This window comes from Coptis chinensis, chromosome 6, assembly GCF_015680905.1.
Source record: "Coptis chinensis isolate HL-2020 chromosome 6, ASM1568090v1, whole genome shotgun sequence".
Lineage (NCBI taxonomy): Eukaryota > Viridiplantae > Streptophyta > Magnoliopsida > Ranunculales > Ranunculaceae > Coptis > Coptis chinensis.
In genome coordinates, this window is record NC_141461.1 from 4,165,610 (window position 1) to 4,188,142 (window position 22,533).

The 22,533-nt window shown below is 36.0% G+C and overlaps 1 protein-coding gene across 1 annotated transcript; it reads right to left on the minus strand.

Annotated features, from left to right (window-relative positions):
* Positions 1–4,522: 4,522 nt before the first annotated feature.
* Positions 4,523–21,520, minus strand: EFS (histone-lysine N-methyltransferase). Its single transcript, XM_086564958.1, has 17 exons — positions 19,099–21,520; positions 18,716–18,935; positions 17,719–17,885; positions 17,537–17,616; positions 16,083–16,214; positions 15,880–15,996; positions 15,371–15,463; positions 13,698–13,775; positions 13,014–13,070; positions 11,377–12,169; positions 11,243–11,298; positions 8,167–8,246; positions 7,971–8,053; positions 7,777–7,856; positions 7,254–7,333; positions 7,081–7,126; positions 4,523–5,804 (listed from the first exon to the last, which is right to left on the minus strand). The coding sequence occupies exons 1-17, from the start codon at positions 21,266–21,268 to the stop codon at positions 4,611–4,613; spliced, it is 5,526 nt and encodes a 1,841-aa protein (XP_086421084.1). The 5' UTR covers positions 21,269–21,520; the 3' UTR covers positions 4,523–4,610.
* Positions 21,521–22,533: the final 1,013 nt, after the last annotated feature.

The following is a 22,533-nucleotide window of genomic DNA, read 5'->3' on the forward strand; positions in this document are numbered from 1 at the left end:
GAGAGAGTTATATTGATGTTCTATAGGGTAGTCTGTTCTAGTGCAAAGCCAGGCTGTTGTTAACCATTGAATCCTGTGAGGAAGACGCCACTGTTGCCTTTCTACACTATTGGAAAGGGCAAAATCTTTCCTTAAGGACAGCCTAATCCGCACCTTGGTTATTACCTATTATTCTGTCCTTGTCTCTTTATTGTTTTCTTTATCAGCATATAACAATATTCAGTGTAAGAACGAAAGACCAGATAAACTTGTGTTTTTTAAAACAAATAATAGGGTTAGGCATACCATTGGACAGGGTTAGGCATACCCTTGGACCTGCATTAAAATCTGATGAAAACCTTTCCTCGGACATTAGTAGCTACAAGCTCATCTAGTGTAGCATTAAGAGGTGGGCAGTTATATATTGATTATTACTGGAAAAAGATAGACTAGCTAAGTAATCCACACTCCTATTTACCTCCCTATATACATGACAAAATTTAACATCAAGTAAAATAGCAACAAGCTTAGTTATAACTCTTACAATGTTTATACAGTACCAAGGTGCTGTCTCTTTCCCTTTCAGAATTTGAGTTGCCCTTTGTGAGTCTGAGCATACTTGAATTAGAGTAAGTTTAGTCTCCATACATAAAGAGAGACCTACTTCTATTGCTTTCAGTTCTTGGAACATAACTGACCTCTTGACTCCACCTCCTGAATATGAATATGTGAAAATCACATTTCCTTCATGATCAATAGTAATACCACCAAATCCAACTCTCTGGTCAGCTATCGAACCGTCTGTGTTGAGCTTGAAATACCTTGTGGGTGGCAACTTCATTCCATTTGCAGAGAGTAGGATTTCTAATCAAGTACTTTACCTGTATATCAAGTCTTAAGAGTAAGGCCTTGATTTCTGCAGTGTCAATCACAGAGTCTATCTTGATGCTAATGTAGAGCTTCATGTCCTTCAAAATGTTATTTGTCAGGTATTGCCAAGTAGTATTTTGGTTCTGAAACCTCCTTCCATTTCTTCCTGACCAAAAATAGCCAATGGTAGCACATACATAAGTTTTGTAGACTTCAACAGTGGGAGATTTTTTCCTGCAATAGTTGATAATGTTGCACCATATATTCTTCATTTGAGCTTTCCACTATGTTTCTCAATCCTAGCTAGAGCCTGATTCACTCTTGACCAAACATTAGAAATGACAGTAAAAAAACAAGTGTTTAGAGTTTTCTCTCTCACTATTGCAAAAACAACATTGAGAAGTGTTTAGGACTTTCTTGTGCATGAGTCTGTCTTGGGTGGGTAAGCTGCCCGAGAACAATTGCCATCCATTGAAAGAATGTTTAGGCAACACTAGTTTTCCCCATACCATCTTGCACAAGTTCGGATTCTCTATTTTCTTTCTAAAATCATGGTATGCTGCTTTAGAATAGAAGACACCTGAAGGGGAAAACAACCAAACTACTCTGTCTTCAGGTAAGTGTGTATTTATCTTAGTGGCTAAGATATGATTTTTTACATCTCCATCAGGAAGCGAGATTGTAAACTAACTGATTCCATTCTCCATTAGTAATGAGGGAACTGACTTTGGCATCCAGGGGGAGTGCAAATAGATCCTTGCTTCTTGACAATGGAGTAGTGAGTCAAGTGTAGCCCAAGGATCATGTCATAGAAAGGTTTGCTCACCAGTTGAAATGATGTACTTTAAAAGCTTGATGGCAATTTTTCTATGTTTTAAAATGCATCTCCATGTCTACGAGCAGTCTCTTGGAGTTGACATAGTCCAAAAGAATTGTTCTTTGATGTGTTCTACCCAAGTCCATCCAATCCAGAGACTAGGATCTTTACAAGAAATTTTGTATACCAAACCACAATAAGAAGTTTTATTCCAAATAACATGGTCTTGTATACCTAGTCCTCCCTCATCCTTTGGGTAATGAAGATTTTCCCTGCTTGAATGATGCATCTTATTCCCCATTTCTAGACCACTCCATAAAAAATTTATGCATGTCTTTGAAATCATTGTAAGCACACCTTTTAGGAGAATGAAAGTCGGCTAGGACTGAGATAATAAGTTGCAACCTTCCTGCATTACTCAAAAATCTATTTTTCCAGTTATCAATTCTTGGAGTAGTCTTTTCCACCAGAGGGAGGCAATCTTTGGCACTTATCCTTGTTGAAACAAGGGGTAAGCCAAGATACTTTTGTAGGAGGAGAAATGGGAGCTAAATAAAAACTATCATCTTGTGTAAGACCACCAGCAAGTAAAGAAGATTTGTTAAGATTTAGCTGTAAACCAGTAGCCAGAGAGAAATTATCAAGAATAAGTTTTAGAGCCAAGATTGAGTCTTCTTTTCCTTTTCTAAAAATCAGGACATCATCCGCAAAACACAAGTGAGTAATTTGCATATGGGGTGAGGCTGATAGATTTTTTGTTGCAGGCCCTTCAATAGTAATGAGTTAAGCAACTCCATAACTATGACAGAGATATAATGACATTGGATCACTTTGCCTCAGCCCTCTCATGCCTTTGAAATAACCCAAAAGTTCTCCATTGAAAATATGAGAGTAGAATGGAGTGGTGTAATAGACTTCTAATCTTCTGAGCTTAGGTGGGATGCCAAGTCTTTCAAGCATTAAAGAAAGATTCCATTCATTCAGGAGATTACAAAGTGGTCATATAGTTGACACTTGACCTTACAAAATAGAGACACAACAGAATGAGGTACAACCTTACCCCACAGCCCAAGTCGATTTGACTGTTCCCAGCTTCAGCAAGCAGATGAGTATGCTGAGTTACTGTTCTTGGGCTAAAAACAACTCTACAAAAAACAAAAGACTTCATAGTACTTTGAATCGACTTCTCGAGATCATCCAACTCCCAAGAGGAACATTCTGATAAGACCTACAATCTGAGATGAGAACCACCTTCTCAAAACGCAATTGCAAGGCTCGTTCTATTCCCCATAAGAGAGCTAGATATTCTGCTGGCTCAGCTCCAGAGACTGCACATCCCTATCTTCCTGCAAACAGTATATCATGTGACCATTTACCAATTGTATAACCAATACCTCCTTTGTTTGTTAGGTTAGGTGTTGTTATTGTTAAAGTAAACACTTCGAAGAAATTCACTAACAAATGGAGAATGAAGGAAAAGTTGAGCATTATTGAAGAACTGGTGCTTTACCAACTGGGTCGTCCAACCCGCTACCGAAGGGTGCTATTTACATAATCAACTGACAAGTTACTAGTTAACAGTTCAATAGCTCAACCCTCAGTTTATAAACAACCAAATTTGACTAAGGGTTCACTCTGACAAATTAGATTTGAGTGAGCTAGTTGCATATTTCTACTTTGAAATAGATTTCTTTTCTCTTTTACCCCCTTTTTATTTTTTTAGAAAAAAATACGCAGACACAGACAAACCCAAGCACACACACAAAACAACGCAACCAACCACAAACACCATGCACCATCTGGACTAATCCCCAAATTGATTCGACCTAACAAGGCAAAAAATGATTAGTTAAACAATTAAATAAGATTAAATATAATTTATGAATTACAAGTGAACAAAGTTGAGGTTATCGTTTCCTCTATAAATTACGACAAGAAGCACGAAGTATGTAAATCACTTGCGGATGAAATGAAATTTTAATCTTCCGCAACTCATTTTAAAGCACGACTACATATCTTCCAATATTCAGCTCCAGAACGTTCCTAATCCTCCTGCTCTTCACCGAATCAGTACCAAATAATTATTATATTAGTAAAAGACATTGTCCAACAGATAAGCTTTTTTGATAAGTTGAGATTCAAATGACCCTCAAACCCTACAACATCAAAACCCTCCTACTCGCCTAGTTACGGCTCCAACTAAACAGCAGAAGCTTGAATGCTATCATTCTATATTAGCAAGCCCACCAAAAATAAACCATGTGATACATCACGGATATGAAACAAATTGTTCATATAAGATCTGCTGTAAAAATTCCCCGCAGACTAGCACCCGACATCTTGTCCTGCTTCTAAACCCTACATTTATCTCCTACAACTTAGTAATGAGGTTGTCGGCAATAACAATTTTAACAACAACAACAATAACAAAAAGTATAATAATAATAATAATAATTAGTAGTAGTAGTAGTAGTGGTGGTGGTGGTAGAACAATCAATAACAATAAATTAATAATAGCTCAAACTCTTTCAACTCGATTGCATAGAGCCACTGATCATATCTTTACCTTTATTTTACTTTTTCAACTTCATTTCCCTTTAAAGGGATTATAAATTTATAACATCATAGATTTCTTATACTAGAAACAGAATAAATGCTATCAATGACAACCTTTTGAGTTAGTTCAGTATCTTATTTCCATTAACCTTTCCGTTCATTCCCTTCCCCTAAAAAAAATGACAAACAATCTAAAGGAAAACCTACCTCTTTGAGGTGGAGGATAAATCAACTGACAGCAGTATGCTCTCTTCTTTGTTTGCAGCTACTGGCACTAGAATAAGGCAGTACTAGAAAAAGTTCCATTAAAGATAAAGCTTGTATAATGAAAGAATGAGAAATACAATGAAATGTAAGTAACTTGTTACACTTAAAGTTTGTCTGTCAATCAATGTTCATATTGGTTCTGAGGATTTTGATAGAAATCAGAGTCGATGTATTCGCCTCGACCGCTTACACCTTCTGGATGACAAACATTTCCAACTTCGTTTTCAAAATTTCCTACACCTAAACTATGTGCTCCACTTCTAAAATTGTTTGCCTTAGATCCCCATCCATTCCTGTTTCTGATCCAAGGAGGACACCTTGCATTATTATTCCATTTCTGCTGCCGAAAGTACCTCTTCCCCAGATTACCTGTTGAGCATCTCATTTGCTCAACCCTCTGTTGGTTGTAAACCCCTGTTTTAGCCACTTCTTGTGGCCTTGTCCCCGATGTACACGGACTACCTGAATCTGCCTGGTTGTAGGAAGTACGATCGCAGTCCCTTTGACCCTCTACATGTCCGATCAAAGCAGAGGGCTGCTTTTGATATGGAGGTAGAGGAGGAAAAGGATGGAAAGGTATACCTGGTGAAACTTCCCAACAATCCACAGTTTCTGGCTGGGTAGTACCCAGCTGGTCCAGAAAAAACAATGGAACTCCATAAGACACAGGTAAATGAGAAAGGTATATCTCCTGAAAAGACCCTGCAACCACTTCACGTGAAGTTCTTTGGTGAACATCAGAGGGATGATTCTCTGTAGCTGTTGAAAAAGCATCATGAACCATAGGGATCGGGGATGCAAACCCAGGAGGGGCCTCATCCTGAATTTGCTGCATTTGATCAATACTTGTGGCATTTTCGGCTTCACAAGATACATTCTGATCACAGCCATGAGAAGATACTTTTCCATTAACATCACCTACTTGTTCCTCTGCCGCTTCCCTGATCTCCGGCTGTTGCAGACTAGCTACCAGTTTCTGTTTCCTCTTTTGGTCTTCGATAAGTTCAAGTGACTGTAGATCTGAGTTTTCTTCAGGTTGATCCCACCGGCTTTTACGCTTACGCGTTTTGGCTCCAGAGCTATGATTTTGGATGTTAGCATAGAGCGGGTTTGCTGCAAGCGTTGTTTGACTGACAGAGTCAATTTCTTCCATGGGCCATGGACCCTGATGACCCCATCTTTTATTAGACACTGGAAACCTAGTGGAACCCAGGCCAGCTTGCTGCTCTTCATTAAAATCATCCCTGTTTGAGTAACAATTTCTCAAAGCACGAGGCATCCATTTATCTCGGAAGTTCCGTGCAATTTGATGGACCTGTACACCGAATACCATTAATAAATACCTCCCTGTCCAACTAAATGTATGGCCTAGCTAATCTTCAACCAAAGAAAGATAAGACCATCGATTGACAAATCATTTCCATTTTGTTTAGCTAGTAACTACAAACATTTGAGGATAATGGAATTGCATTTTCAGTCTGAGTAGTGCGGTTCTCAAAAGGTCAACAGTGTCAAGGTTCAAAAAGTAATAATACATGTAGTACATTACGTCTTAACACAAAAATATGCAATTTTTATCCTACCTAATTTTAGCGAGCATTCATAATTGATTACTTGTACATAGGTCCGAATAACCGATCCGAACCAAACCGATAAAAAACAGTTTGGGTTGTGGTATTTTGGTTTGCCCACTACCGAACCGAACCGAACCAATAAGATATTGGTTTGGTTTTGGGATTCCACCGAACCGATATGAACCCAAACCAATAAGGTGGCATTTTAGTCATATTTATGATTAATTTTGTATAAGTTTTATCAATTGTGTGGCTGGATTTAATTGATTTTATAGTTTTTTCAGTTCGGGTCGGGTCGGGTTGGGTCGGGTTCAATATATCGGTTCGGTTTTGGATGAAATATAACGTTACCGGTTTGGTTCGGTTTCGGGTACCCAATTATCTTATCAGTTCGGATTTCGATTTTCCAAAATCCGACCCAAATCGATCCATTGACAGCCCTACTTTTACAACATAAAAAAAGCCAGCAAGAACGTAAAGTAGAATCTAGATTCAGTAGCTCAAATGTTCATGACCTCAAGCAATCACATATCCATGCCTGCCCCCCAACGCAACGCTGGAGCTAAAGTTGGGGCATCAGAAATTGATAAGGGAAGGAACATTGCAGCATATATGCATCATAAGCTAAACAAAGCAGATGAAATACGATAAAATATGTCTGCAGTTCATAAGCATAGTCATGTTGACATAGATACGTGTGTCGATGTCCGACATGGTGACCTATATGAAGTAGGGCAGTTGGACACAGCTAATTAAAAAGATAACTATTAATATTCTTTAGTTACACAACTAATTCTTGGGCTCAAAACCATACAAAGCGCCTCAAAAAAATAACTATGAAAGTGGCATATCATGGAGTTGTAATAATGTTAATATATTATTTTATTAGTCTTTCCGGGCATGGAAGAAACCCTAGTTTGTAATCGTATGCATAACATGTCTGCGTGTCGCACATGGATTTATAAGAATATGAAATGTCCATGTTACTTAGTAATCAAGTAAATCACGCACACATACCTTTGTGTCAGTATGTCTAGTCAGCCTGATTATCGAATCCTTAAAACTGTATCAGAACACAATGTCATTAGTTTTTTTGGAATTCTGATCCCATAAAGTGACCCAAAAAACCAATCAAAGACCAACATATACGAACTAAATGGTAGAATGCAATAAGAAGAATGTCTGCTAACCTCTCCATTCCAGCACAAGGAGGAGCACTGTGAATGAGTTCAACTGTAAGAATTTCCTTTTCTGCCAGATACTCCAGAATCTGCAGAAGAAGACACAATAATTTAGTGATATATATAACAAAATACCAATACTGACCCTTGGACGGCCCCCACATTACACAAAAAACATAATCAAAATTGCTTATGCACTTGTCTTCAAGATCAATAGAAAGCTCTAATCATAATTTCCTTTTTGATTCTTGACCATCAGCGATAAATGATAAATCATATAAACATTAATACCAAGAACAGAATTCTTATACAGAAATCACAACTTACTCATACCCTTGCATAACAAACTTACTACCATTTATATCCATCATTCCACATGACAATATCGGAGTATAAAATCTCTCTAAAAATGTATAAAGCATAATCATGCTGATTTCATTGATGAATAATAAGACTGACTCCACTACAAAGAATTCGTTCCTGTTAAACAACCACAAGATAGAAAACCAAAGGTAAGCCATAACAAACTAACCTTCAGAAGTTTCCGAATGATAGGAATTCTGTTAAAATGCTTGTGGTTCTGCTTCATGATGTTGTGTAGCATTTGCAGACCTATTTCCAGAAATAATAATCACCAATAAATAATGTGCATTAGAATGTCTGAAATAATTTCCTGCAATGAAAAACCTGTGAAACAAAATGTGAAAATACAATAGACAAACATACCATTTTTGCTGATTATATCATTCAAAACACTCCTTTTTTTTGTCTTCAATAATGCATCAAGAATGATTGAAAGACCTCTTGTGCTGGAAAAAAAAAAAGAACGGACTCTTAAAAAGTTGAACAAACCACAAGTTTTCAAAAATGAAAATTCAAAGTGCTGCATGAAGGAAGAACAAGCATCTAGATCTATAAGAACCTCTGGACTGCCTCGCCGTTGACATTATCTCCAGAAGATGCTGTGACAAACAAAAGCTTCAAGTAACCTTTCGTTGCATCCTGTACCAAAACAAGCGCATACTCATTAATATGAATACAGACGTGGAGACACCAAAAGTAAAAGAAACAAGAATAAAACCTTTCGAGTACTGACGTCTTATTAACTAATATGATCATCTGTTTCTCAACAAAAATAAGAAGGCCAGAAAATACCCAAAAGCAATTTTTTGTTCTTTTTTAAATGACAAAACAAAAAAAAAAATTACCATTGCAGAAGCAATCTCATCATAACCAAGTATCAGTGATATGAATCGCTTTTGAAATCCAACAGAAGTATCAGAGATATATCAAAACATTGTAAAATAATAAACAAGTGATATATCGCAATATTATCAATTGGGGGTTGCAACAACCAAAGACATAAGGAAAGGGGGAAGCATGGCAACAAGAAATCGGCTTCTATCCTAAGTGAGATATTGATACGGATATGTTTGGCGAAGAGCCAAACAAGACATCCTGAGAGCACTTAGCCCACAAATGCGTTCATACTAGCTGATCTAAACTCCTAAATTATTAACATCTCTTAAGCTTTACAGTATCCAACAAAAAACCAATTGTTGATGAGTGGAACATTTTTATACTAAACAACAAGGCTTTAAACATCCCACGTGAGACTACCAAACATCAAAAACACCCCACACAGGGTGGCGTTACTTGAGCCTAATGCGTGGACAACATAATTGGGTGATGTGACATAGAGTACACCGACCCTTTGAACCAGATACAATAGCCCGCTCTGATATCATCTTAAACTTTAAATCAGCCAACTCAAAACCAATTGGTGGTGACTTGATGAGTGGAGAGGCACATGAATCTTTATACAATACCACAAGGCTTTACCCCGTGTGGGAGCTACAGCCAGCCAAGCGGATAAGATTTTTTCTCGTCTCTCCCTTTTCCCACTTCCTCGTTTTTTCTTCCTCTTTGTTTTTCTTCTTTTAGGGTTACAATATAAATGGCTAGTGGATCATATTCCAAGTGCGATTATGTGGTGTTTATGGAAGGAAAGAAACTTGAGGATCTTCAAGCATAAGGAGAAGTAACTTCACAAGATAATGTAAGAGGTTAAAGAAGTGTTGTTTGGCTGGGCAAGTGCGTCGCCAAGCTTTTGAGGAGTGGGTTAATGTGATTTTGTTTCCAATTGGGACTCTCTTGTGCTTTGAGGTTGTATGGGTATAAATGTAGGATCTAGTAGTTTCTTGCTACCTACAATCACTTATGTAATTTGTCATATGGGGTATATATATATATATATATATATATATATATATATATATATACACACAGCCTGGCTCCTAAGCGGACGTCCGTTTACGGATTCCTTATATAGTGAAGCCCTCACGTGTTGACAAAAACTCTCTCGATCGAATATGCAATTTCTAACTGCAAATCGACAGTTGGGTCCTACCAGATGTGTAAATACTAAATAGAAGATATAAATAATAAAAAACAAAACATGTTCGAAAGAGTATTTGACAGAGAAACAGGTTTATCTTTTTCGCTTAAGAGGAGAGAGAGAAATGGTGCTAGCAGTATTTCAATGGAGTTCTTTCTATGAGTGAAAATTTCAGAGAGAGAATGACTTCTCCCTTCTCAAGAGTGAAAATTTTCACCTCATCATCCTCATCAAACTTCATTTTTCCATCACTGAACTAAGCCAATCTCTATTTGCATATAAACATGGTTCTTGTAAAGAATATCTATTAAATTGTGTCTATGGTGGAATTTATGTTTTCTTAAGACTCAATTCCAGCTTTAAAATTTAATCATCACAACAAATTTTTGACATCACATACCATCCAGTATCCAAAAACCCCATTTTGTTTTAATTTCTCTTGACCTAGTATCAATCCTAAACAACAAGCTCAGATTTTAAGAGTGCAAAGTGTACACTACATAATTTATTACTACATGTTTCGGATTAATTGAGGGGATTGAATGAACTTTGAAGAAAACAGAAGGAAAGTTAATAAGAAGAGGGGGAAGAAGACGCCTATGCACCCATTCTCTCTCTCCTCTTTATGTCTCTCCGTTTTTTTGTGTTTATATCCTTTATTTATGGTGGGACCAACTACCCACTATTTATGGCTAGGATAAAGAGTTAGAGAGGATACTCTTTTTTGACACGTGAAAGAGTCCTTTTTTTGGCAATCCGTTTACAATTTATTTACGGGCGTCCATCTAAGAGCCTACCTGTATATATATATATATATATATATATATATATATATATATATATATATATATATATATGGGGGAGGGATAGAGGCACATTCTTATTTACATTATATAAATTAATTCAAGCAAAATCATGGACTTAAAAGTTGAAAAGGGCTGATTTTTTGTAGATATGATCTCCCCACCATATCAAAAAAATTTAGCTTATTCAAAGAAAACATTATAAATCACAAAAAGATATATATGAACATATACATGGTTAGACATATCCAATATATGATTCTTTTGAGAATGATCTTCATGGTGGGGAGATCATCTCCACAAAAAAAAGGCCTTAATTTGAAAATGTAGCTGTAATAAAAAGATAATGAATGTGCCTCTATCCAAAATTCGAATAAAAATATATATTCGAATGGATGAAATTGAATTTTACCTATCCAAAATAAAAATAAAAAATGGTTATAATATCAAACCAAAAATCGTTTGCATTAGCGAACACAAAGGTCTATGGCTCTGCATGTTCACCAAGGGTTTTCTTTTTAAGAAATGGCATTCCCACGTTATACAGCTTTTATCATATGCTCCCTCACTCAATATACGACAGATAAGGCACTGCCACACTAACAATCAAACAGGAGACGTAAAAAAAAATAACATGAACCACATAATATACATGCTACTGGACATACCAAAAACATTATTCTACTCACTAAAGGAAAAGCGGGAGAACTAAGAACATACATGGTCAATGAACCACATAAAGGTACTAACAACAGAAACAGAATGAGTTAAACCACATAATAATAACTTTTACTCACTTTACGTTTGCTAATGCCCCCATAACTATCTAGCAGCTCATTGAGTTTCTCTTCAACTGCAATATGTAGATCAATGTTTAAGTGAGAAGGCAAAACTCAATCAAAAGCACCAGTAAGCAAAGAATCTTTTTTACCTCCCCTGAGACGATTATTAGCGGCACCTTCTCCAAGCTTCTTGGGTTTGTTCGCATGAATCAAGGGTTTGCTAGCAATCACAGGAGTAGAACGGTACTTGCCCTTTTTAATTGAGCTAGATGAACGAGAGGATTTCACAGGTGTATGTGCTTTTGAAACATTTGGCCTATCTTCAGCTGTGTCGGATATGGAATTTCTGGTAATTGTAACAAGCTTGTGTGAAAATTTTGAAGTGTCAGTGATGGTGGAAGAAGCCTCTTGTAATTCCATGATGGACAAGTTCTTGCTCTCAGTGTCCTCTTTTAACAAAGAAATCTCTAATGGTTGAATAGAAGATGATGAATCGTTCATACCACCATCAGTTTGTATAGACATTTCTAGAGATTTACAAGAAGATAGGGATTTCTTTCTTGTTTCTTCCATTGGTGAGGGAATCTTTAACAGTTGAACAGCAGTTCCAGATCGGCTTATATTCCCTTCCTTTTGTATAAAACTTTCCGAATGTTTTACAGAGTATGCTGATACGACATTTTGATATGTACCCAGTAGGTGGTCATCACTGGATAAAATGCTATTAAAAGTTACCCTGCCCGCAATCTCTTCAACTTCAGCATCTTCATCAACCATCACAGGTTCGGGAAATTCTTCATCCGAATCACCTTGGACGACAACTTCGGTATTTTGAGGATCGCCACCAATATAACCCCGACAATCAGAAGACCCACAAACACATTTTTTTGCAGCGGCCCCAAACACACGAACGTAGTTGTAATCAAATGTAAGCTCTTCGCCCTGAGAAATAACAGCCATATTTTACACATTTATTAAACTCAAAAAGGAGGCTGGGCAGTATATCTTCCAAAACTAGGTGGGAAAAAAGGTACTCACAAAAACAATAAAAGACAAAGATATTTAATGAAGAAAGAATGAAAGGAACTCGTACACATTAGCATGAAATAAGCCAAAACTATATAAAATAAATAACATCTTCAATTAGAAGTTATATGAAACATACAAGAACCATCTTCTATCAAAAAAACAAACCACAAAAGCCTATCAAATATGACTTCCATTTTCCATTAACTGTCCTATTTTACTTCTCGGTTCAAATTATATTGAAATTTAAACACAGTCCCCAACTTGTATTGAAATTTATCGTGTAAACTTCCACAAGAAACATCTGTATGTCTGAGTAAAACGGTCACTAATTACTTCTATTTCCTTTCTTTTTACTGCTATCTTTCAATGATATAAAAATACAATCCAAGCACAGAGAAAAAGGATATAAGAATGCCAAAGAAGTATAAGATAAGCCAGACCGGTATAACCAGCCAGATAAACCATATATCAAGTTCCCTTCCATTTGCTGGATTACAACATACTAAGTTTTCTTCCATTTCAATTATAAAGAATTGGGGTGAAAGCTAAATAATGTTAATGCCACCTACTCATTATAACATTATATAGGAAAAAGAAAGATGATGATAATTTCCAGCCAACTCCCAAGACTGGATAGCCAACAATTCAAATTTCTGTATAAGTGAAATATGGTGTACTATCAAAAGACAATGGCATCCGATTAAAAAGTAATGCATATAAAAAATTTAATGATGTATATGTTAGTTGAGAAAAATACCTTCTTGATCCTCCGCATAGCGAACAGCCCAATACAAACTTCTCCGTTCACCATCCACTGTTCAAGTAAAATGTGATCAGCTATATATATATATATATATATAGAATTAAAAAGATGTTGACTTTTACAAGATAAATGACTTTATCATGCATATGAACGTAATGCAACTAAATCAAAGATGTAATTTGTATTTATATATGAACACAACAACAAAGCTTTCATTAAGTTCGCACATGTTTTGCTAATTTGAAAGTTGGAACAGATTCATAATGAAAAGAGAAACTAATAAAATCATAGTAAGAACAGAAGAAAAATGTCCTCCAGCAGATTAAGTAGAATCGAAGACTCACCGAAGGCTCTAGAAATACGCTAAAACAGAACAAACAAAAACAGGTGTTTACAAAGCAAACATAATATACGTGTAATAAAATTGATAAAAAATAATCAATAAAAAAAGTGTGTATCTCAACACTTGAGCTGCCAACTAGGAAGCATATCACAACAATTAAATATGAAAATGAAACATTAGTGAAAACACACACACCCCAAAGCAAAGCAAAACAAAACACCTAGATAGAGATACCTACAAAACATAAAATAACAAAAAAAATGTCGTTATGCAAGGTTTGAAAAAAAAATTAAAAAAATGGAAACCCACAGCAACAAGGAGAACAAATATATCACCTTTTCTGTACGACAGTTAGGGTCACAGCTATGATTGATGAAACGTCCCAAGTTTCCTTTTGCACATGCATCAATTACCTGGAAAACACAGACAAGAAAATCAATCTCCACATCAAGGTTATAACAAGGTATGCTATCCAGAAAAATAAGCATAATGGCCATTAATAGATTTTGCCCTTTTCATTCCTTTACAAACATATTGGATTATTCATTATTGTTTACTTTTAGATATGGGTTGATCCGAGGATCTTCTACATTTCAACCCAAGTAGTAGGAGATGCATAACATTTCAGAGGTAAATAAAACTTTGTATTATCAGATTATAGGGGTTCTTCAGAGACAGGAATTTCAAGATTCTTGTGTAATTGGGACACTCTAGAAATGCAATCTTGTTTTTCCTTGTTTTTGGCAGGGCTAGGTAGGCCTGAATTTCCAACAAAAGTTTATCCTCCGCAACACTTTTTATTGGAATTTCTGATTTTAAAAAAAATACCTTTTAGTGGAACAAAATATAATCCCAATCAATCAAACAAATAATATTGTTGGATTGATTTGGGCATTATTTTTCTTGTATCCTTGGGACCTTATATATATATATATATATATATATATATATATTTTATATATTTATATATATATATATTTTTTTTTTTTTTTTTTTGGGATTATATGAACTCCACCTTATAGTGACTCTAAATATATATATATATATATATATATATATATATATATTTATTTTTATTTATTTTTTTTTTTTTGGATTATATGAACTCCACCTTATAGTGACTCTAAAGTTACTCCACTCCCAATAGTGAACTTACAAGATGAATTGAGAGCTAATTCTTTGTGGAGATATACATCAAATGATGCAGAACACCCCCACAAAAAATCACCTCAATTGAATACGTTTAACATTGTCAAAAGTTGTACCAAAATTAAAATAATATAGGTCATTGGATAATTTCATAATATTATAAACGATTTTTTATGAGGTTATACATCTTCACATAAATTGATTTTTTGTGAGGATGATCTCTATTGTGTAGAGTTCTCCACCAAAAATTAGCTTCTAATTAATGGTATTTAGTGGTGGCGTTATTTTGGAGTCATTTTAAGTGGAGTTCATATAACCATCCCCTATATGTATATATATATATAATGTCCCGATCTTAGAAGTACATATTTATTTTAACTTAAAATAAGTACGCAAGTAAAACTTCACTCAGAAAATGAATTCAACCCTAATTTTATGTGGATATGACCTACTCACCATAAAGATCATCTCTACAAAATTTCATATCATTTGGAAACCTCTAACCTAAGCAAAAGATGATTGCAAAAACTCGACAGTTCTAGACCGTTGGATTTCTTTTTGAAGATGACAACAATTTTTAGCTAGGTTAGAGGTTTCCAAATTAGCTCAAATTTTGTGAAGATGATCTTTATGGTGTGTAGGTAATACCCACAAAAAATTAGAGTTGAATTCATTTTCTAGGTGATGTTTTACATACGTACTTATTTTAACTTAAAATAAGTATGTACTTCTAAGCAAATTTTTACAAATTGATAGAACAATAACTACACCATAGAGCAAACAAATGAAAAAAAAAATAAGGATAGTAATGCAGAAATGAGGAAAACATTTCAAACAACAAATAGGTGTTATTACAAACCTCGCTGCCGTTAAGAGTCATAAAGTAGAAATGCCTTTGACCCCTAGAAGCATATTCTCTTTGCCGTGCTTCGTAAGCATTCAAATCAAGTACCTGACACATGGAACATTTTTGTGAGTTAGTATTAGAGATAGGAAAAGAAAAACAAAGCTTCTGGCAAGATGCCAAGGAAAGCAAAGAGAATGATTCCATAAGTATGTGTTCCCAACTTCTATTTATCATCTGGTACATTTGTTATTCAATTTGATTCAAGAGTTTATGGTAAATTTAATACATGGTTCAAGATTATGGGGATAAACTAGGTCAATACATCAATTCAAGCAAAAGAAGCAAATACTATACAAGTCTAACGATATATATCGATAAATAAAAAGAATGAGAAAGTCTTTATTGGTTCAAATTGGAGGTGGCTAGGGTGAAGATAAAATCTTCAACCATGGAAATCGATTGTATTAATTAGTTACTTACCATTGGATTATATAGAAAATAAAAAAGACAAAAACACATACCTCTCCAACATATTCAATTAGAAAATTCCCTTCAGACACATTTTCCAGCAACTGCAGCCCATATCCTTTCTTCCCACAACGGAATTGCTCCAACTTTACATACATGCGTTTCTGGAACTGCAGACAAGCATTCAGGAAGACGCTCTCAGTTTGTACTTAGCAGAACTCAGTTAAAAACATAAGCTGGCAACTGCTAACTATACCTGCTGGTTTGAACAAAGATCCCCACAAGGGCAGGTACCTTGAACGCATTCTATATTGAGCATCCGGTTTAAGCATTCATCTCCACAACCCAAACCCCCACCTAGAGGTGGCTTACAGTGACAAATCATTATCTGGATACAAAAAAACATTCTAAACATCACAGAAAACATATTGATGTCGAATGGCATGACACGTAAAGCATCTTAAAACTGCAGGAAGCAATCATGATGTCTAGGCAAAAGCGGTGATAGTTGTATCAACCAATCAATAACTTACAGGTTAACATCGAGATTTATGTTACTTCATTTGAGTCCATCAGATTAACATCTTGCTACAAGGACGTTAAAAAGATGTGCACCTTGGTTTAGCAAGAAATCATGGTCCATAATACGGCCATATGTTTGCACTGAGAACAACTTTCCCAACAAAAGCCAAGGTTATTTCTGTTGATAGGTATATACTGGTCTACTTAGACTAAACTGCTACAAAGTACCTATTCCAGAGTGGAATGACCATTACTGGCACACACACACACACACACACGCACACGCTAAGAACAAGAAAGGAAAAAGGGGAAGAGGGCTGATTAATTGCTCAGATGATCATGACTTATCACTTATGTGCACTTCAAGTATTACAAATAGTTTGAAGCTCACGCCCCAATGAAGTACTGAGTATTAAAAAAAGTTTGAAGCTCACGCCTCAATGAACCACTGACACGCAGTGAGGTTACAGCATCAGCTTAGAAGATGTGTGACTTTGAGGGAGGCACACGAGGCTTACAATCTAAAATCTTCCATGCTAAACACAACTTCTAGTCTTCTAGTTTATATATTAGGATTTTGACTTTGTTGTATTTTTCACCTTTTTCCCTAAAATACGCCTCCTAATTGAGTTCAATGACAAAATTACATCACGGGTTTAAGCAGAAATGGCCAAAAATACCTATAGAGCCACAATGCAAAAATAAAACACTCAAAAGAGGGAGAGATTACTAAAAAAAGCAGGTCCGGTTACACCTAATCCTATGGAAATTAGTAAAGATGTTAAGACTTGTTACTCCAAAGCTATGACTTTACCACTAGACACCAATATACAAGATACAAGTCTAAAGGTATATCTCTTTGTTTATTGCTAACATACATATTATACTTACAATCTTAACCTTATAAAGGTGAAGTGGAGTACTGAAACTTGTCAATGAAGAAAAATGAAGGTGAAAGGGAGGGGGATGATATGGATACGAATGGTGAGGATGTTCCTATGGAAAATGTAATCAGATACGATGACGACTCCTTCAATGATCATAAGACAGAAGATAAAGAAGGCAATGACTTTGTTGCTTTATCTTCCTTGGCATTAATTGAAAACCTATAGGTTCTCCTATCTTTAATGAAATGTTCAATACAGCACTCAAATCTAGCATACAAACCAAGAAAAGCAAATGAATAACCTCATCAATTGTTTGGGATTTACGGCTACGGTGCAGAAACAAGTTAGACTCAATAGGTTTCCAAGGAGCCTGTTGGGGAACTGCATCAGCATCAGAGAAGTGTATTAAAACCAAGAGTACCAAGCATAACAAATCCAATATATATTATAAACTGAAAAAAATTCATGGAAGTACGACTGTACCTGATAACTGCTTCTCTTCAAATCCTTTAGACATTGGCCGTGTATACGAAGCATCTTCCTCCCCAGAGGCTTCTGATATTTCCAACTCTGCATTTATTTCTGCATTTGACTTCTCTTGAGGTATTGAACAATCACCAAATGCCTTATCCATGTTGTCCTTGCAAGTCCTTCAGATTTCAACCAATAAAGTAAATAGTAACCATTTCTTCCTAGATAACAAATAAAAACCTACTAATTCATAAACAAGATTATTTATTTATTTATTTGATGGGTAAAACAACATTTCCATTAAAATAAAAGAGATGTACAGAAATAGGCGTGAGAAAGAATCTCGCAAAAGAGAACACCGACGGATTACAAGCTAAAAGACCCCAAACCCCACAAAGCTACCCAACCCAACCCAACTAAGCTTCTTGTTTAGGCTTTTCACCCTAGGTATCCTCATTCCACGTCACCCATAGCTTCCAATCCAACCAACTAGTGGACTACAATGCTATTGCACCATCCACATTTTCCACATTCTAAGTTTCTAACATTCTTTCAGCAGAGTTCTAGCTAAATGAGTGTCTTCCCATACTGTCGGATTGTTACATGTGGCTGAAGCCCTCAGTCTTTTCACCGTTGGAAGAGCACACATTGCTTATCAAGATCATTTACAATTGACCAACCTAGAACACGAGAAAAATAGATTCCCATATCCAATGTGGATCCATTCTTTAAAGAACAATCTACAAGGTCTAAATCATTTGCCACCCACTTCGGGCGATGGATAAGTGGAAACAAAAAAAGCAAAAACAAAAACAAACCCAAAGCAAAAACTAATGACTTAATGAGTTTTTCCTGAGAGAAGACTATGATACGTACAAATAGTTCTCACAATAATTTGTTTGTATATTATTCATTTTCCAAAACATGATATCATAAAGGAATGAGAATGGCTAAGGCATTCTTAATAAACTGTTATAGAAGAATAAATGGTAGCAAAGATAGTGCTCACCATCTGCAATTTGTTGCCTCGATGGAGTCTGCAAGTTCAGTTGATATGCACCGCCATTTAGAGCAATCATCACAAAGCACCCAAGCACTTGGTGGAGATAACAACTGCCCATCCAAGCCACTGGATAACCTAGATGAGTTAGATAGGTACACAGATTCGACATTGTTGGCAGTGGATCTTCCTAGATCATTAGGTATTTCAAGCCCCATGAACTTATCGTCTGCAAGACCAGCGGATATCTTTAGTTTTAATGTGATATAGATTAAGCCAAACAAGGATCATTAAGCAGTGAAACATAAAATTAATGATTACTTATCCAAAAAAAAACATAAAATTATAGAAATCGGCGAGAAGACTAAAAGTTGCAGGTAGATATAACTCACTCCTTGACTCAGGTGGTCCCCTTGACTCTGATTTTTTTGTCATTCCCGGGGAGATCTTGATTTCACCACCTGTTTTCCGTTGACTTCCTTTATGTACAACTTGTCCCAAAGAGCACTTTTCCTTACCTTCCCCAATATTAACTGACTTTTCACTGCCACTCTTTCTCCTGTTCCTGGCTGAAACTGGCGCAATTGACCTCTGTTTTCTTACTTCGAGAGTTAACTTAGAAGATGACTTCATACCAATATTTTTACCAGCGTCCGCCAAACCCTTGGGAGCCAACACATCAGATGATTTGAGCCCAATGTGTTCTCCTGAGAATTCAGAGCTTCCATTGCTAGTTTCAACTTTTGATGGTCCTCCACGATTCCAAATATCTGTTGATCCATTGGTGTGTCTCTCTACATTTGAAGAGTTCCTAAACTCAACTCCATCCACCAATGAGCTAACTGTGACACTGGGATTACAGTCATGTCCTACTTCCTCTTCTTGTTTATGGTTCAACAACCTTTTTGCCTTGTTCTGCTTTCCTTGACCAAGCAACTTTTCTTCTGCAGCAAAGGACTCGGTCAGAGAATCTGTGGTTCCTTTAATCCTACTACCTTTCTTTTGTTTCCTTAAACTCACAAGCTCCATATTCAGCGCTGAAGTATCAGTGCAGCCAACTGCATGGTTGGAGGTCAAAACAGCATCTGCTCCAATGCCAACATCCTGAACTGAGTTAACCACTTCCGAATCAGGCGATGTTCCTGGATCTGAATACGGTTTACCAATTGCCTCCTCCTCCACTGCTCCAGTTCCAATTTGAGAGTAACTGTGAAGACAAATACCAGCATTGTTTGTGACTGAAGTATCTTGTGTGAGAGTGCTCTCCAGGTCCTTCTCCACATGGAGGGAGTCCAGAATATGGGCACCTGAAAATGCAACTGGATTTTCAACATCTCCGTTGGGATATCCGAATTGTTTACCATCGTATAAATTGTCCTCCACCTTGTGTTTAACGCCATTTCCAGATAACTCAAAGCTATTCAGATTACCTGGTTGGTTCGTGCATTTACTGACAGCATCGGGTACAGAAACTAGAGAATCTAACACTTCAGACTGCACCACATTAGGACCTCTTCTGACATCTTTCCCTTCCATTTTAACCTTCAGACGGAAATGACCAGTATGCCCACTTGAAGGACAGCATTTTTCTTTTACAGATTGTGAAGTACCAGCATGACTCTTCTGCCGCATTCCATTTCCTGGGGCAACCCTTCTTTGTTGTGAACTTAGGTTCTCAACTTGAACTAAAAGGTTTCCATCCTTTTCTCTCACCTCATTTTCCTTGATCTGCATTAAATTTCCTAATGACCCCCAAACAGATAAGCGTGCCCTTTTGCAGAAACAACTTCTTTTCCTTCTAACAACATGGAAAAACTTCTTGTTGCCTCTCCGTCCACGTTGCACAGCAGTCTTTCCTGTCTCACCCATCTGACAGAACTTGTTCCTTCGAGTGCTTCTTCGAGGTGGTGAGAGTACATTGTCAGAAGATGTAGATACAGAAACAGTATCAAGTTCAAATAATTCTTTTGCTTCGGTATCCGGCTGCCCCAAGGAGTCAACCAAATTGCTAAAATTTGGATTTCCAGTAAGACCATCCCAGTCCCAATCATTTCTCAACAATGCTCTACGAGTTAAAGAGCTTGGTACTTCAAACTCACACTCAGAAGCTATATCCGGTTGCCTTAACAAAACACAATTACTCTCCTCTATACACTGCGTTCCAATCCCTAACTCACGGTTTCCCTCAGCTGAAAAATCTCGCTTCTCTTCCTCAATACCAATACCATCCCTAAATTTATCCTCTAAAAAATCAAATTCAATAACATTCTCGCCAGACACTGAAGACGACGCTACGTTAATTTCTACATTCTCTACCAAACTGCCCATTACACCACTATCTAAATTTGTCTCTTGAATATTACTATTATCCACCAAATCAATAGTGACATCCACAGAATCAACATGATTATAATCAGAAACACTGCAATTATCTACCGACACTAAACGTGGATTCTCAACAATGGGATTCAATTCAATAAACGAAAACTGTTCCTCCAAAACTGAATTCTCAGGAAACAAACTCGGTTGTTCCTGAAAGTTATCATTATTTCCTGATTCCATTGTTCCAATACCGATAATTTACCGGTCAAAAGAAGCTATTTTTATTACTAACACAATCCATAAACAAACAAAAAAATCACGTAATATAAAGAGTATAGAGATCAGGAGAGCATACCAGTACAATGAATTTGAATAGATAATAAGAAGAAGAAGAATAAGAAGAAGAGATGAGTAAACCCTTCTTTTCTTCAGAGAGATGAGGAAGAAAAAAAAAAACAAACCCTAGTTTTTAGAAAAGTGTTTGAAGAAATGAGGATGGATAAAAAGTTAAAAACAAAAATAGAGAGAGAGAGAGAGAGAGAGAGAAGATTATTATAATAATAATAAATTAATAACCAGAACGAGGAGTTAATAGGAGGCTGGGGGTTGATTGACGTTTGTAAAATTTGTTTCTTTTTAGTTACCCTCTTTTTTATTTTTATCACTTGGATAATTAACAATTTATTATTACACGTTGTGCCCGATGTAGGTTTTAAGAAATTGATGCGCACACATGGATTGAAACATGGGACTTGTACACTAATTTTAATCATTTACAATCATTTTGTTCAAACTTAACAAATATCTTTGGGCAGTAGTTGAACTAGGAAAGTGTCGGTGTTATGTCAAAATTGTCATATGAATTTTTTGTTTTTTATTTTTTTATTTTTGTGAAATCTCATCAAGTCAAATTGACTCTAAAAGGGCACTTTAGAGGTCTAGATCAGTAGTAGTGTCTACTCGGACCATAGAGAGAGTGGGAGAGGAGAAACGAAAAGCACTAGACATGGATAGACAGTGAAACTTATGTAAAAGAATTTATCAAATCGCGTAATAATATCCATCCTATTTATTCTTTTCTTATTGTCGTATTTGTTGCATTTACTAACTATATATACAGATTCCATTCAAACTCTCTATCAAGGAACGTACTAATTAGCTAACGTTGATTTGCATTGTAATATGCGTGAAGCGTGTATCTTTTACATTTATACTAGATTTTTGGACCCGATCAACGAACGGGGTCCGTTTTTATATAATTTTTTTCATTTTATTACTATATATCAAAAACTTACTTCCAAACTATAATAAAGGTAAATTAATTGGTCAAAGTTCCCAACGCCAATTATTTACCAGATTTCATTTTAGACTTCAAATAATAAGGAAAATGATAAACAATAAAGAATTATGCAAGACATTTATATTTTAAGAGAAGAAGCTCTTGAGTCCACACTACAAATAAAGACATATAACCACTGAATGTTTATAAGTATTTCATCTTAATT